Raw genomic sequence first — 16,446 nt, 5'->3', positions numbered from 1 at the left:
TAAAAGCACCAAGTGAAAATGTAAAAGCACCACAAACAGAAGCAGTCGTGATCCCTGCAGCAATCAGAGAATTAGAGGAGGAAGTATATCAATTTTTCTTTATTACAATTTTTGTCTCTTAATTTCAATCAGGTGAAGAAAAATACCTTTTTTTTGTTCAGTATAATAAAATATGTTAACTTTATTCATTTTTATGAAGAAAAAAAACAATGACAACAAGAAAATAAAAACAGAAACAAACATTTTTTTCTCTCTCCCTCTTTGTAAACCTGGAGAGCTGCTGCGTGGCGTGGGAAGCGAGTACAGACAGTGAAGGGGGGGTGAAGAGGGTGGACAGGTGGGAGGGAGGAGGGAGGGAGGGAGGGGGAGCATGGGGGGCGAGGGAGGGGGGCAGATGATGACAAAAAAAAAAAAAGAAAAAGAAAAAAAGATAAGGCCAGAGACATACAAAAAAATGAGCGTAGTAGGACTGCGAGTGTGGTGCCGGGGCAGTCTGGAGGACGTGGCGGTGATCAGAGCGGGAGGGCCGGTGGTCCCGAGTCAGGACGCCTGACACAGAGTTCAGAGGTCGCTCTCCCCGTACAGAGCGGTGGAGAAGGACATGTAGTCGAGGGCCCCGGGCACGCCGTCCGGCCCGGTGTAAGGGGCCATGCGGGCGATGCAGTACTCGGCCTGGTCCGGAGGAAGCTCCCGGCGGAGCTCGTCGGCCAGGATGTAGTTCTGAAGAGGAGAGAGGGGCGCAAAGCAGAGAAACATGAAAAGGGGGGTCAGCAGGGGTCAAGAGTCATGCTCCGGGCTGACCAAGGTTCTGCATCCTTTAACAAACACACTTCACCACGCTGTCTAAAAGTATTGCACAGTATTGTAAATATCAGCTATAAATGCCATAAAGGAAGCTAGAAATACGAATCATGAAGTTGGTATTGGGTTGATCAGTTTGGTGAAATTATGTTGCTTTCTGCAGCATTTCTTTCTGTCAAACAGGAGATTTGTTTTCACCAAATGAACACACTGTCTAGCTTTCAGAGTTTTTCTCTCAATTTTTCATTGATGCAAAGGGCCACAAGACATCAGTCGTAAGCCTGACAAATTAGAATATATAACAGAAAAAGTTGACATACAGTATAAGAAAAAACAACTATCAATGTCAACGCGTTGTGATTTTGTTACATTAACACTGTGTAACATACACTAACATCACAAAACCTCCACACACTTCTTGAACCGGGGAACATCTCACTAACCACTAAACCACTAAGGATGTAGAAAAGTTTTTTTTCTCTGTAATTTAATGCAAGCAGCAAAACATATTCAAATTTGACCTTTTCACACATAAACTAAACAGGTTGTTCTTTCCTTTTTTGTTTTATTCTTCATAAATTGGTTTACAGGGAAGCAAAGTAAGGGAAATAATACCTAGAACTCAGTACATCTTGTTAATGTCACAATAATTCTTATTAAAGATAAGAAAAAAACTGCATAGTTTGTTGTATTTAATTTTTTTTAAGTCTGAAAAAAGTTAGAAAAAGTGAATTCTTCCAAATGATGATTTTTTTTTTTTCAGCTTGACATATTTTCTTTTAAGTTTATTAAGCATTAATTTATTAAGATTAAATGTATTTGATGAAAATCTGTGTGTGCGGCTGAGTTTTCTCTGATTAAGAGAGCACGGCTACAAACCTTATCCCCTGCCAGGACCTTGAAGGAGGCCATGACCTGGTCGGCGGTGTCCGTGTCGGCCGTCTCGCGGGACATGAAGTCGATGAAGGCCTGGAAGGTGACGATGCCCATCCTGTTGGGATCCACTATGCTCATGATGCGGGAGAACTCGTTTTCACCCTGAAGGGAGCAGAGAGCAGGAGTGAAACCACAGAAATGCTTCAACCACGGTCTACTAACGAAAGCAACTTAAAGAATGCATCATCTGAGTGAAATATGAAAGCGTTACAGTGCATCCGGTGCTTTACATGGTGAAGAAAATATATTTATTACCATTTCCGACTGGTTGGATTAATCATAAATGAACAATCATACTTGAGGAGTGCTCATGGCTTTACCAGGTTGTAACCCATGGAGATAAGGCAGGTTTTGAAGTCTTCAGCATCCATGATTCCTGTTCTCTTCTACAAGGTCAGCGAAGGACGAACGAAAGCAGGAGGAGCAGAGGAGGAGCAGAGGAGGAGGAAGAGGAGGAGGAAGAGGAGGAGGAAGAGGAGGAGGAAGAGGAGGAGGAGCAGAGGGCAGCAGAGGAAGTCATGTGAAGAAGTGTAAAGAGTCGAATTAAGGAGGAAATCCACAACAATCCATAAACGTGGATGTTGCGAGGTGAGGAAAAATCAGGAGATTCAGAAGCAGAAGTAGAGACGAGGGTAGGAGAGGAGGGACGGAGGAGAAAGAGTGCAAAAGAAAAGAAAGGAAAAAAAAGAAGAAGAAACGGGTTAAACCTCGCTCCGCTCGGCGCGGCGCGTTGAAGTACCTGTGCATCGTTGGCGATATCGAAGCCCAGACTGATCAGGCAGGCCTTGAACTCCTCCGCGCCCAGAGTGCCCGAGTGGTCCTGGGGTGTGGGGGGGCCAGAGCCAGGCCAGGCCAGGCGTCGGGGGGGGGCCACAGGCCATGCAGCAACACATACAGCGGGGTCAGTGATGGGGGGGAGTGAGGGGGTGGGGGTGGAGGGGGCGGGTGGTGTGGTAAGGAAAGGTTGTGGAGAAGGAGGAGGTGGTGGTGGTGGTGATGGGGGTGCACCATGCACGGGGGGGTGAGGGGGGGTGACAGGAGAGGGCCATGCATGAGAGAGACAGAGAACACAGTGCATATTGATTAGGACCCGGTCGCTGGGTGAGGGCATTCAGTCAGAGGGTTAAAGTGCAGTGTGGCAGGCAGACTGTGGTGGGGGGGGGCCTCGTGGGGGGGTTATTCATATCGTCGATGGCACGTGTACTCAACGACACAAAAATATATTCCTCTCAGGAACAAAACAAAACATTTTCAAAGTAATCACAGAGCTACATGCTGCATTAAACCCTTACATGGAGTCTGGAGGCGGGGGGGGGGTCCAATCAGCCCCCACCTCCACCCCTCATGTCATCCAGAAAGCCCCTAAAAAACACTTTAATATTAAGTAAGTTCAGTAAATTCATAAAATGTTTTCAATTCTGTAATTGAGTTAATAACCTTAAATTACACCATATGTGTGAATAGAAAGCCGACTTCACACACTGCAGTGGAGATCATCGTCCACATCTCAGCTGTGAAGAACAGAGATTCTGATTTTATTAAAAGGTCTGCAAGTTATTTCCGTGCATCTATTTATTGACTTCACTGCAAACTGAATGATTCTGTTCCTGGAATTAATGTTTCAGGGAAATTGATCTTGGTCTGATCAGATGGTGGATTTCAGATTTGGCTGTGCAGAAGAATATCTGTGGAGTTCAAGAGTCTTATTGCATGAAACAAAAGGAAGGTCTTTCGAGGTCTGACGATTGATCTGACGCATTGATTAACGTCACAGCAGCTCTGGAAGAATGTATGAGGACACACTGGAGGAGCGGGAAGGATGAAGAGGAGGCTAAATAAAACCTCGTCCATAATTGGTGCTTTTGCTGCTCCTGACGTGAATGCCCCGGTGTAAACACGGCGCTCCGGAGGCAGGGGGGGGGGTTTAAACAAAGAGCAGAGTTACAGAAGTGTCCATCAATGGGAAAATATCTACAGCTGATTTTTCACCTGCTTGTTTCTCTTCGTTGTCGTGTGAACAAATGAATTAATCTGCAGATTTTCTGGATGCTTTACTTCACTGAAGTCCTAAATCCAACTGAAATCATGGTTAAACACACGTCAGGCCGCATGTCAGGGCTTCAACAGCCTAACACACACACACACACACACACACACACACACACACACACACACACACACACACACACACACACACTTCACAGTCTCACCTCGACTCCTTTGCTCTTTCTGGAGCCGTTTCTACGTGCAAAAGACAAACTTGTGATTCCACAGGTGGTACGGATGTAAAATCTCTTCCCTACGGACCTCCACTGACCCCCTCCCCCCACGCCCCCCCCTCCCACCCCGGCTGTGAGTACTGACCCTGTCGAAGTGGTTGAAGGACGCCCGGAACTCGTTGAGCTGCTCCTGGCTGATCCCCTTGGCGTCTCGCGTCAGGATCTGGTTCTCGATCTCGTTGATGGTGCGAGCGATGGTGGTGAGGAGCTGCTCCCAGCCCACCCGGATGTGCTGCACAGGGGGGGGGGGGAACACAGTTTCAGCTGGGATGTCAAACCCGGATATCCACGATTTCTGCTTTATTCACTGGGATGAATCTAATCGTTCATGAACATCCTGGTCTGGAAGAAACACTTTAAACAGTCAAAATGTAGTCAAAATCGATCACTAGATTGACAAAATAATTAGTTGACACTTGATTGGACAATCAAACAATCTCTTTCTACGTGTGTTTGTTGCGTTTTTTCTGTTAATTCTATTCTATATTCTTGTTCCAGTCACCACTTAGCCTTGTATATATTAATATTCATTATTACTTATTTAATTTTTTCCTGTTTTCTTGAAACTTCTGTTTATTCTCTGTGTTCTGGGATTAATGAAGCATTTCTATCATATTGTATAGTATCTCTCATATTGTTTTTATTCCAGCTTCCCAAATGTGAAAATGTGCGTATTGTGCATCTTTTAGTACATGTTGTCTTGGTTTAGCCAAAATAAGACGATTCGTCATTTGCCAGACTTTTCAAACATTTCAAAGACCAAACAGAAGTCAAGATAATTAAAATATTTACCACCCTGAAGTGATAAATCACTTAAAACGAAATAATAAATAAAGTGTTTGCTTCAGCTTGCAGGGCAGATGTTTTGGACTACTTGTTATATTTGAAGAGAAAATCCTTCAAAAACTAAACAAGCTGGTCTTCTCAGTCAATCGGCTGGGGGCTGGAGTTCTTCAACTTCAAAAACTTTTAGAAACTACTTTCACAGAAGTAAAATGGTGCTTTTTATGAGAACTATTTTCTGCTGCAGGGCAGCCTTATAAATATTAAAACAGCTGAGCTGAGATGAGAAAATGTATTCAGCCCTCAATAAACAATCTCTACAGACAATAAGCGTCCATAATAAGAAACAATCAATTGGCACTGAAAGGAATTATCAGTAGCAGACGGCAGAATTGATCATGAAGATATTTGTTTACTGCTGGAGATAAACAGCTCTTTGTCTGAGGACTATTTTCAGCCATCGAAGAAAAATACTGCCTGTAAAGAGCATTGAGGATCACTTAAATTATTTGAAATTAATTGAAATTCCTGAAAAGTCAACACAGATCTCCTCAGTGATCATTTCAGATGAGCTGATTGAGAGCACGGCGGGGATCCCCCGCGGTTTACCTCCATGGTGTAGTTGGTGTGCTTGTTGTCGAAGATGAGGGCTTCCTGGATGAGCTGGTGGTCTCCCTCCAGCTGGTCGATCTTTGGCTTGTAGTTGACGATGCTCTTCTCGTACTGGCGGAGGTGCGTCAGCTGGTCCTCCAGCGTGCCGTGCATCTCGATGGAGATGCGGCCGATCTCCTGCAGGCAAGACAAGACGTGCTTTGAGTGGAACGGCGTCCATCATGCACTTCATAGTTTTTGCTGTGAGTGTTACTTGTGAGCTTTACTTTGTGCTTCATAAGGAGAGGATGAGATTTTAGTTTTTAAAGTGTGAAATTGAGATACTTTGTGCATTTGCATCAGCTAAAAAAAATGACATCTCTATCAGAACAATAAAGTGTATCATTATAATGTAGAATACTGAACATTACATAAGGATCTATTAAGATGACCAAAAAAAAGTTATGTTTTTAACTTGAAGATGAATCGTTTTTAGTTTCTAAAAACCTTTCTCCCAAACTTCAGAGAAAACAACTAGATGATGCATCACTTCAGTCATAGCAGTCAAAGCATTCATAGTTTTGAAGTTCTTGATACTAAACCTCCAACGAAGGAAAAAAGAGTGATTTACGAGCTCTGAACTGAACAGAGAGATGTTCCCGCTGCGGCGCCGCGGCGCCGCGGGGCGGCGAGCGCCGGCCTGGCAGTGACCTCTGTAACCCGGCCGTTTGACTGGCACTGACCTCCATCTTGGTCTGGATCCAGGGCCCGATGACGTTGGCCTGGTTGGCGAACTGTCTGCGCAGACGCTCGTTGTTCTGCTGCCGGGCGTGCTCCTCGATCAGAGCCTGGTCGCGCTGCGGCACCAGCTGCCGGACCTGCGGCGAGTCCCAGGAGGAGGAGTCAAACTCCCAACATGCAACAACCCGGGCAACACCTTTCGACAGCATCACTGGAATCTCAGCTCAGGTCTCGGTGTTCTGTTGTGTTTATGGCCCACGGGCCTAATGTTTGACACCCTTTGCAATAGTCGATCTGCTGTTGCACATACATCCTGTGAAATGCTCTTTGGCAGTTTCGCTCCAGCAGCAGCAGGAGCTGCAGTTTGTTCGGCATGAAGCTGGAGGTGTCACTCTTTCAAACGAGGAGAGGCAGGTTGAATTTCTGCAGGACTACAGTTACAGCATGACATAAAAGAGAAAAGCATTTCCGACACACCTGGAGCTTTATCTCCTGGCATAAATCCATACAGTCTCATTGTCCTGTGTAATCTGATAAATCTAATAAAATGCACAGTTGGTGAAACATTAAAAGGAATAAAGACCATAAAACAAGCTCTCCCCTCCCCGGTGCCTGTCTCTGCCTCCTGCGTGTCCCTGGACTTTAAATATTTACGATGTTTTGCTTCATTCAGAGCCTCTTCTTGCTCTGTTGGGCGGCTGGTGAGAAGCTGGCGAAATCCCTCACAGCGCAGAAACACCACGAGACGCCAAACAGACACGTTTGTGCGCGTGACGAGGGCGGATCTGAGCGGGCGCTCTCACCTTGTCCCACTTGGCGTTGATCTCCTGCGGGTTGATGGTGGTGTACGGGTTTGTGCCGGCCATGTTCACGTGGTAGGTCTGCACGATTTTGGCAATCTCATTGTGGATGCCCAGGATGGCCTGGCGCTCCTTGTCGGCCTCCGGCAGCGTGGCTTTGAACTGCTCGTGGGCTGTGCTTAATCCCTGACACACACACACACACACACACACACACACACACACACACACACACACACACACAAAAAAAAAGTTTACATCTGGAAGAGGATCAGCTTTCTTCCTCTTCTTGAAAGCTCAATTTGATTATCCGAGTTCGCTGTGTGATCTGATACACTGCAAACACACAGCAGTGTTCATCTGCATCGGCAACATTCTGTCCGTCTTAAATTCTGTTATTTTGAGGTAAAGTTTTGTTTTTTTGATCTGAGTTGATGAGAAAATGAAAGTCTGTCCAAAATGAACAAAACCGAGCCGACTTCAATGAGTTGCAGTTGCATGGAGGTTAAATGAGGATGAAACGAAATTACACGAGAAAGATGGAGGAAATTTCACCTTAGCAGGGTCGTACCGAACAGTGTCAACCCTCACAGTAAGCTTCAGTTCTGATTATATACAACATGAATATCGTCTTGTTTATTTTACCATGAAAATGTACTAAGAAATGACCAATACCGTCCTCCAATCCCTCCTCAGTGAAACACATGTTGGAGATGCTCTTTAAAGTTTTTCTTGGAGGTCTTGCTCTCTCACCTGGATTTCCTCGATGGTGTGGACGATGAAGGTGTCCTGCAGGTCCTCCATGGCGCCCTCCATCCAGTTGTTGAACGGAGCCGCTCTTTTGGCAAACTCAAGGTACAGCTGGTCGATGGTTTCCAGAAGCTTCTCGGTTCTCTGTTAAAGAGGGGGGGAAAAAAACCGGCGTAACTGATAAGCTCACAGGCTTTTCGATCAGCTTTAAAGTTTTTCCCAAAGGTTAAAATTTTCACATTTTATTCATGATCGCTCACAGATGGATTTGAGGGGTTATCTTTTTTTTTTCAAAATAAAATCTCCAAACCTTAAAGGATTTTCAAGGCCAGCGAGAATCCTAAAAATCACATGGCGGCTTAACCGCCCCTCACTGTTTGAAAGAGCGCTTTCATCTCTAAATATAAAATTACTTCTGCTCTCAGCAGCCTTGAAGCAGGACGGAGGGAATTTAGGAGTCAGGAGTGTGAAGTGAGCGCGATCAGAGGGTTCAGACTCGGGCTCCCCTGCGGGACGCGGGGCTTTTTGTCCCTCAGGGGTCTCTGTAGCGCCGTCACCTGCAGGGCCTCGCTGCGTTTCTGGGTCAGAGCTCCCAGGGCGTCCCACTGGTCGCAGATCCGCTGGCAGCGAGCGTTCACACTGGGAGAGTCGTAGTAGTCCAGCTCACTGAAGCACACAGCCACAACACAAAGCGGTCATTATTATTAACAACAATACACACATTTAACTCAACGTTCAGTTCCTGCTTTGTGTCCGTTTGTCCAGTTTGAATAACTTCTCTGGTCTATAACTCTGTTACTGCAGAATATTTAAATTAATCTCCTCTGAATGATGATTAAAAGCTACTTCAGCAGGAGAACAGACCAAGTATCGATAAGTCAAAGGTGTTTTTTTCACGTCTCACTTCAGCTCCTGCGCGATGGCTGCGATCTGCTCCACTCGGTCCTGGTGTGCAGCCAGGTCGCTCTCGAAGGCCTCGTGTTTCTTCAGCAGGGCCTTGATCTCGGAGAGAGAGGCCGTCTCGTAGTCCCGCTTCTGCAGCATCTCCTCTTTACCTGCAGAGGGAGACACAGGAGAAAGCAGCAGTGAGGAAACCGCCAGCCCGACCCTGAGCTCAATGTGAAAAGCAGCTGCGTTCAGCACGTCACATTTCAACATGGAAACATGTTCCAGAACCTCTCAGCCTCCCTCGGCTCGGCCTCCAGTACCTTCAGTCCAGGCTTCATGGATGGCGGCTTTCTGGCGGAACTTCTCTGCCAGGTGGTCGAGTCGTTCCAGCCTGCGGATCTCATTGAGGAGCCACTCCTCATAACCTTTCTCTGCTCCCTCCAGGTTCCCCACGCGTTGTTGATGTCCTGCGCCAGGTGAAAGGACACATCTGAAAACATTTTCTCACCACAGAGGAACAGAAGGAAGAAGAGAATCTACCCGGCGGTCAATAAAAACAGCTGGTGTTGATCCAAGGTATCCGTCAAATACAGAACATGTTTGTTTCTTGATCAATGTGTTTTGCTTTCAGCTCGATTTGTGCCTTCTCCATATCTACAGGTGCCTGTTTGGTCACAGTCACTTGTTCCGGAGTTCCTGTGATCTGATGGTGGAGACGCTTTATGGCGTTACCCGAGGATGAGGAGAAGCGAGAACAAACGTGTACTTTGACTTTTAAAGTACTACTGATACTTGAAAATCTTTGTGTTCTTGAGAAGAATTCAAGACATTTTTAATGCTCTCTAATTCTGGGACTCTTGCTGATTCTGAAAGAACTCCTGAAAATTCAAGAGCTGTCACCTATCGTAAAACTGAAATATTCCAGAGTTCTCACTCTGCTAACACGTTGTAGAACCCTGTGAGTTTCACAGCTCTACATCCTGGAACTGTCACACGTTCCAGAACTCCAGAAACATTCTGGAACTTCCACATAATCGAGAACTAGAATTCATTGCAGACACTCTCAAACACTCTACGACTAAAAGAGGAATCGTCGGCTTTAGCTTATCGAGCGTAAACTGTGACAGGTAAACTATATGTAGTTTACCTTTTGACGCAGAAGGAATTTTATACAGTAGCTGTCGAAAATGCCATAATTCACATTCTATGTAGAGGAGGATGGGTAAACGGAGGAAGACGAGAGGAGAGGAGATGAACACGAGACAAAAATATTACGGCACAAAACTTCATTGACACGGTTGCTGAGTTGACCTTTAGTGCAGCTGGACACACGCTGGAGGGCAAAAACGCTCATTTCTCACACTTTTCTCGGCGGTTATGGATTCTCCGTGTGCGAGTGTGTGCTCCGACGGGCGGACGTGGACCTACCGACACCATCTTTCCCTCGGAGGGCATGAAGGCGGGCCTGTTGCTGAGCCGCAGCTTGGTCTGCAGGGTGTTGAAGTTGATCTCCAGTTGGCACTTCTCCTGCACCTTGGGCGGCTTGTGGAGGCGGCGGTAGTCTCGGAAGTCCTCCAGCTTCTGCTGCATGGCCTGCATGGTGTTCTCCGGCATCCGGTTCTCCAGCCAGGGGATGGTGCGACGGATCCACTCCAGCAGCTGGGGTGTCGGGTGTGAGTGGGCAAGTGTGTGTGTGTGTGTGTGTGTGTGTGTGAGAGAGAGAAAGAGGATGGGAAGGAGCATGACCATGATGGCAGAGGGAACGGCGAGGTGAAGGAGAACCATGCGTATTAAAGAGGAACGGCAGATGAAGGTGGAGAGAGGAAATAAATGAGGTGCGGTGGATGTGATTGATGTGTGGAAAAAGAGCACAGAGCAAGTTAGCTAACTGAATATATTCCAACTAAATGTACATTTAGGAACATTTTGTGCATTTTTGAAGTAAATTTGCATGTTTTATTCACTTATTACTGGTAGAATTTTCATGATCACTGTCCAATATCTACAATCTATCCTTTCTCACAAGCAGATAATTATAGCCTGTGAGCTCAGACCAAATTAATATTTCAGGAAGTTTTTTAATATCATGGAAATTACAGCTTTTTTTGAAATGCTTGTAGAAGAAAACCTACTAAAATCAGCACCGTGATATCTTAGACTTCAAAGAACCGTTCTTAATTTTTCTTTTGACTTCTTTCATGATACTTGTCAAAGGTTATAGTCGTCAAGAAAGCTGAAAAACAACTCAAGAACACGTGTGTGTTTTAACAGAGATATGAAAGTGATGAACAAAGGGCTTTTTAGGAGAATTCTTGCTTTTGTTAACTGCGAATCTTAATAATGATAACCTAAGGGGATCAGATCTGATTAGATAATGCAATTTTACATAAATGTTTCAATCTTCAATCTATTCTATACTTCTGTAACCGAACCTGCCACATTTTATTAGTGTAATAATTTGCGGAGTTCAAAAAATCAAAATATTGTTTGTTTACCTCAGTTTGATTTCAATTTTCCACCTAGAAATCATTATATCGCCCTAAAAAACCATAGCTAGGAATTATTTGTGATATTTTAGGCACTTCATTTTACGTTTTAAGTCTTAACAAAATAAAGAAATGTAAAGATGGGGATCAATTAACTGAGCATAAACAGTAAAAATATTTCATTTTAGCTTTGTTGTGCAGATTACTGCTTTTAAATGTTGAAAAGATTCAGAAAGTTCAAACTAAGATTCATTTAGCTTCATAAACATATTGAAAGCATTACATTTTGACTTTGTCATGCAAGTCTTTAAAACAGGAAGCCACAGCTTGGTGTGATTTAGCTCAGCATAAACACAGGAAGCAGAAGGCAACGGCTAACTTCATGTGTCAAAACCGCAAACAACTAAATAAACACATTTTTTTGAAATATGTGATCTATCTGCTTTTGCAGGATCGTACTGAATATGTTTTTAATTAATCTTGAAATGTAATACTATTCTCTGAACTTTGGCCACTGACAATTAAACTGTGATGAATCAGAAGTTGATCATACTGTGCATTTATTGATCCATGCTTTCATGTTACAACTTCAAAAACCTGATGGTTGTAAATCTGCTGTAAATGAAATAAAACATGCAAAATACTGGATGTGGTTGATAAAAATGATTAACGTGGTATTTCCATTGTACAAAACTCTTAATTGTTGGTTGTTTTGATCCTAACTGACCACTTTTACACCTGCACAGAGCACAGACACCCCCGGGGGGGGGGGGGGGGGGGGAGGCGGGGCCGCGGCTCTAAACCGGGTGAGAGGGAGCGAGGTCGGGTCGAGGATGTGCGGGGGCAGGAGGAGGGAAGAGGGAAAGAGTGGGGCGTGCTCACATCGCTGGCCAGCTTCTCATAGTCCTCCATCAGCTGCTCGTTCTCTTGGTTGACGGCCAGCACCTTGCAGATCCTGTTGGCCGCCGTCTCCGCCTGGATGACGAGGGCGAGGGGAGAAACGGCGTGAGAATCACATTTCCAGCCTCGCTGCTCCTCCGCTCATCCACTTCATGCATATCAGTGAGTGAACCTGGAGAACGACTGCGACGTGTCGGAGGTGTTTCTGCTGTTTTACTGCATCCATTCATCTTCTCTGCCCACAGAAACATTCCCAAGATTTCCCAAATGACTCATTTTCAGGAATGAAGCAATAGATCAGCAACAACGCTGCGAGCGAGTGAAATAAGAGCGGCTACAGCCTGATGATGTCCCTGCAACAATGTCTGAGCGTGTGTGATGGACTGAGAAATCTGACCGAAAGGCACGATGACTAACGATAAAATCTTTATTTTTTTTTTTCCCCCAGTAAGAAGGACTCTGGAGGGAAAACGTGACGAGTCAGGGAGTCAGGGAGCTGCGACAAGGACGTATCAGGCTGTAGCTGCCGTCAGGTGTAAGGGCACCTTCCTCTCTGCACCGCCGTCTTTTTATAGAACAGCGGCGGACGGGGTGTTACCCCCGCACGTGAAGAGCTTCGACAGGGGGGGGGGGGGGGGGGGGGGGGGTGGAATGAGGAGTGAAGCTCCGGGTGAGGGGAGGAGAGCCCTTCACCGCGGCCCGTCAGTCTTCATCAGGGGATCCAAAAACGTGCGAAGTGAGCGAGTGAAGCAGCGTTTCCATGGCGACGTGGAGTCGGTGCACCCAGAAAGTTTACAGATTTTCACAGAAAAGATGTGAGCAGAGGTTTGAGCGGCATGCAGGAAGTATGCGGCAGGCTTCACCTGCAGAGCGGGAAATGTCCGAGCAGGTTTTTCAATGAGCATTTCAGAACGACGGACGAGGACATGGCAGAAGGGGACGGCAGCGGTGTCCCTCTGGAGAGGGCCACCCTCGTTTCATCGCTCAGAGGCCGGCATCCCGCTTCCAGCCTCTTTTGTTGGGAGATCACAGGGGAAAGTTGGCTCGGTCGCAGACGCGCTCCGGGGGCAAACGACCAGCAGCTGCCTTAAAAGGAGAGCCGGGATGTGCAGGTCTCGCTTCTGTGAGCAAATGTTTGCACGCTGGGCCTGTTTACTGCAAGTCCTGACAGCCAGGACCAATTTCATGAATTACTCTGTCCTGACATCAGACGCAGGAGGCTCCGAGCGCCGCAGGGGTGATTACTAAGGGAAAAGTGACGCCAGCGCACGGTTTGTGTGTCTTCTTTTGTACTGAAGTTATAAAAAGAGACACTAATCCCACTCTGTTAAGCATTTCAACACCTTTAAAGCATTTCGTCTGCCTCATGATAAAACCACAAACACGTTTTGAAAATTTTCGAAAGAAACTGAAAAAAATCGTTGAACTTACATGAACCTTGGCCCATGAACCAACTAGTCATGGAGTTACTAGTTTTCAAAACAATGTTAGTTCTTATAATGTCAACATGAGCAGTCATGACAGACCACATTCCTAAATGAATTTCGTGACACTCTTATCAATTTGATTTATTTCAATTTGTGGCGTCCAACAATGTGCATCATCTGAGTGTTTTGGCCAGTTTTTCGGTCAGTTACTGGATATTTTTTCTCTGTGACGGAGATGAACAGCTCAAACATGACATCTCATCTGTTCCTAGTCCAGAAGTCTTTGGCGCTGCTGTGATTAGAAGTACATGGATGATGAAAGGTGCAATGTCTCCATTTGATTGCAGTTTTTTGAAATTTTGCGATATTATTACTGGTTTAGGAGTTGAGTCTGTGAAAAGTTCTGTTACCAAGTCCTGTTTGACATGACAGGATAGGATATTTTGAATAAAGTATATAATATTTTAGAGTAATTTGATGTTAAAATGTTTGTGTTTCTCCGCTCACACAGAACACGTCTTCTGTAAACGCTGTGGTGTTTAACTATAATTATGTGTTTTTTCAAATAGTTAAAAATAGACACTTTATTCAGGTTCACGAAGGTAAAATAGAGGATTAGTCTTTTCTGTAACCATGATCAACTGTAAACTATGATTATAACACATATTTGTATATTTGCAGCACACGCTGGAGCCTTTCCTTAGTGTGGTTAATCTGAAGATTGGCACTTGAGTCTCCTCCAGGAGGGCAAAGAGAGCGTGATGGTGTTTACGGGTACATTTTTTGCCCTGGATGGTGCAATTTGAGGTGTTAGAAACAGGAGGTGGGGGAAGAGTGAACCCTCCACTGTCTATGTTAAATCTATGCCAGGACTGTAAAACCAGGCGCCAAACGGCGGCGGTTTCCGGACTTACCGGAGAACCAAGAGCTCCATTAAGAACTGGATGCTAATGAAGGTTTTAAAGCACAGATATCCTTTTTTGCGTGACAAGTCGTCATTAGTCAGCACTGGCACGGCTTTGAGAGAGTGAGAGGAGACAGGGTTGTGCGCCGTATCAGAGATCGATATGCTGCTGAAAGAGGGGCCGATAAGGCGGCGGAGAGTCCGATCGGTCCCCGCGGAGCCGCCCACGGTAAACACGCATTAAGTCACATCACTTCAACACATGGAATTATGTCTTACACCCGATCTGCTCCCAGATAAAATGCCAGAAATGCAAGCGTGTGTTTCTCTTGGGCTGCGTCTTGTTTTAATAGGAGCCAGATTTCCCACCCCGTCCTGCACGGTGCAGTTTAAAGAGAACCAGCACTGTTCCTGACTGGTCAGCTGCTGCACTGACCTTATTAAACTGAACTTTTCTCCTCTGCAGGGGTAGAAAATTGCTCAGTAAATGCCTCAAACTACAAAAACTGCTAATTTGGAGGTACTTGGGAGCTGTAAACATGGTGTAAATATATAAAGTTAATAGAGCAACATTTTTACAGCTTGTCGCTCTGCAGACACTGAAGGAAACATCTTTCCGTTTGGGCTGCAAAACACTCCATGCAGGGGGCTTTAAAGTGTGGGAGGAACAGACTGCGCCCCCCTAATGTTCACATCACACATGCTCTGACTCAGACCTCAGAACTAGTAATTTTAAGCAGCACGCAGAGTTCCTGATCCTCATTTTAGAATATTAGAAGATTACATTGCTAAGATCCGAAGACATTGAGGAAGCATTACTCTAAATAGATGTTTTTAATTTAAAATGTCTTCATATATATCGATCAAAACAGTCATAACAGCTGCACTTTTCCACTATAGCATAGTTTCTGATTATAATCTGTCTCCAGTAAACCTCCAAGAGGACGATGCCTCATTTCCTATTAGCTGCTAAAATGTAAAGAGTGGGCTTTAGTTTGTACTGAAATCGGAGGGAACGACCTCTTTGATGGACTTCGACACGCAAGGATAAAATCTGATCATTTCTTCATGTTGCCAATGCCTTCAGGAAATAAGTGATCAAACCAAACTAAAACAGAGGCCGACATTCTGCTCACACTTATGTGCAAACTGAAACATTCAGTCTGTAAGTAAATGGAGAATTTGGAGGTGGTCCAGCATTTAACTTCTTTAGGAAGCTGCGAACTCCTGCTTTGATGCCATTTTCTATCTATTGTAGTGAAATCTTTGACATCTTTGAGAATTAATTCAGGACGTCTGTGGTCTATGGCCATGATCATCATTTGGCGACCACAACTGCACAGAATACAGAGCTGAAATGTGTGTTTCAACAACGCAATTAATGATTCCACTTTCCATTTATCTCTTGTCGTCATAATGTCTTCTGAAAAATAGACAATCCTGATGATGAAACCCTCCTAAAAACTTGACTTCCGACCTTCCAAAACAAACTTGGAGCTCTGTAACTCCACTAAATCCTGCTTGGAAAGGCATTCCCCTGACCCTCACATCTCATTCGCTGTTGTCTCTCTGAACTCTTGAGAACTTGAACTCTCCTCCTGCTGCAAAAAACTTAACAACTGACACATTGTGAGTGAAACTAAACACTTATCGTTAATAGTCAGATCATAAAAATGGTCTTAATAGTGCTAAAACACTCCATGACACTGAGAGAAGCTTCAAAAACATCCTTTCTATGTACGACAGGACGATGATTTGATTTATGACGGCAACATGTAGAAACTGCAGTCGCCGACCTTATAAAATCAATCGTCTGTACTTGTGTAAGCCAAGGTTGCACAATCAAACACACACCGACTTCCTACTGATTCCTGAGCTCAAGGTCGACTTGTGCCTACTGTAAATGTCAATATTTAAAGATACTGAGGCATCACCTTAAAAATGAGTGAAACCTTTCACATGCATCCGAGGTCTCATCCTGTCATTCATGGTTGTAAGAATCACACACGAGCAGTCAAAAACACATGGAGGCGTCGCTCACTTTTCTCTTTGTTTCATTTGGTTTCTCACCTTCTGTTTGCCTGAGAACGCGTGGTAGTAACACGACACATAAGTCATGACGGCCTTCTCATCTGGCCTCAAGGTGCTAATGATGTCTGC

General features: G+C 45.0%; 1 protein-coding gene across 1 annotated transcript in view; it reads right to left on the bottom strand.

Annotated features, from left to right (window-relative positions):
• actn1 (actinin, alpha 1) overlaps window positions 1–16,446 on the bottom strand; it is a 55,023-nt gene continuing 38,577 nt past the window's right edge. Inside the window, 15 exon segments of the mRNA XM_030116162.1 lie at window positions 1–720; window positions 1,681–1,839; window positions 2,058–2,123; window positions 2,477–2,557; window positions 4,102–4,248; window positions 5,409–5,588; window positions 6,134–6,268; window positions 6,935–7,117; window positions 7,685–7,825; window positions 8,239–8,347; window positions 8,586–8,736; window positions 8,890–9,015; window positions 9,018–9,036; window positions 9,998–10,228; window positions 11,938–12,030. Of these exon segments, the coding sequence (XP_029972022.1) occupies window positions 562–720; window positions 1,681–1,839; window positions 2,058–2,123; window positions 2,477–2,557; window positions 4,102–4,248; window positions 5,409–5,588; window positions 6,134–6,268; window positions 6,935–7,117; window positions 7,685–7,825; window positions 8,239–8,347; window positions 8,586–8,736; window positions 8,890–9,015; window positions 9,018–9,036; window positions 9,998–10,228; window positions 11,938–12,030 (1,980 nt within the window). The 3' untranslated portion in view covers window positions 1–561.

The sequence above is a fragment of the Salarias fasciatus genome, chromosome 19, assembly GCF_902148845.1.
Source record: "Salarias fasciatus chromosome 19, fSalaFa1.1, whole genome shotgun sequence".
Classification (NCBI taxonomy): domain Eukaryota; kingdom Metazoa; phylum Chordata; class Actinopteri; order Blenniiformes; family Blenniidae; genus Salarias; species Salarias fasciatus.
Note: the sequence above shows the minus strand (reverse complement) of the source record. Positions and strands in the feature narration are given on the sequence as shown.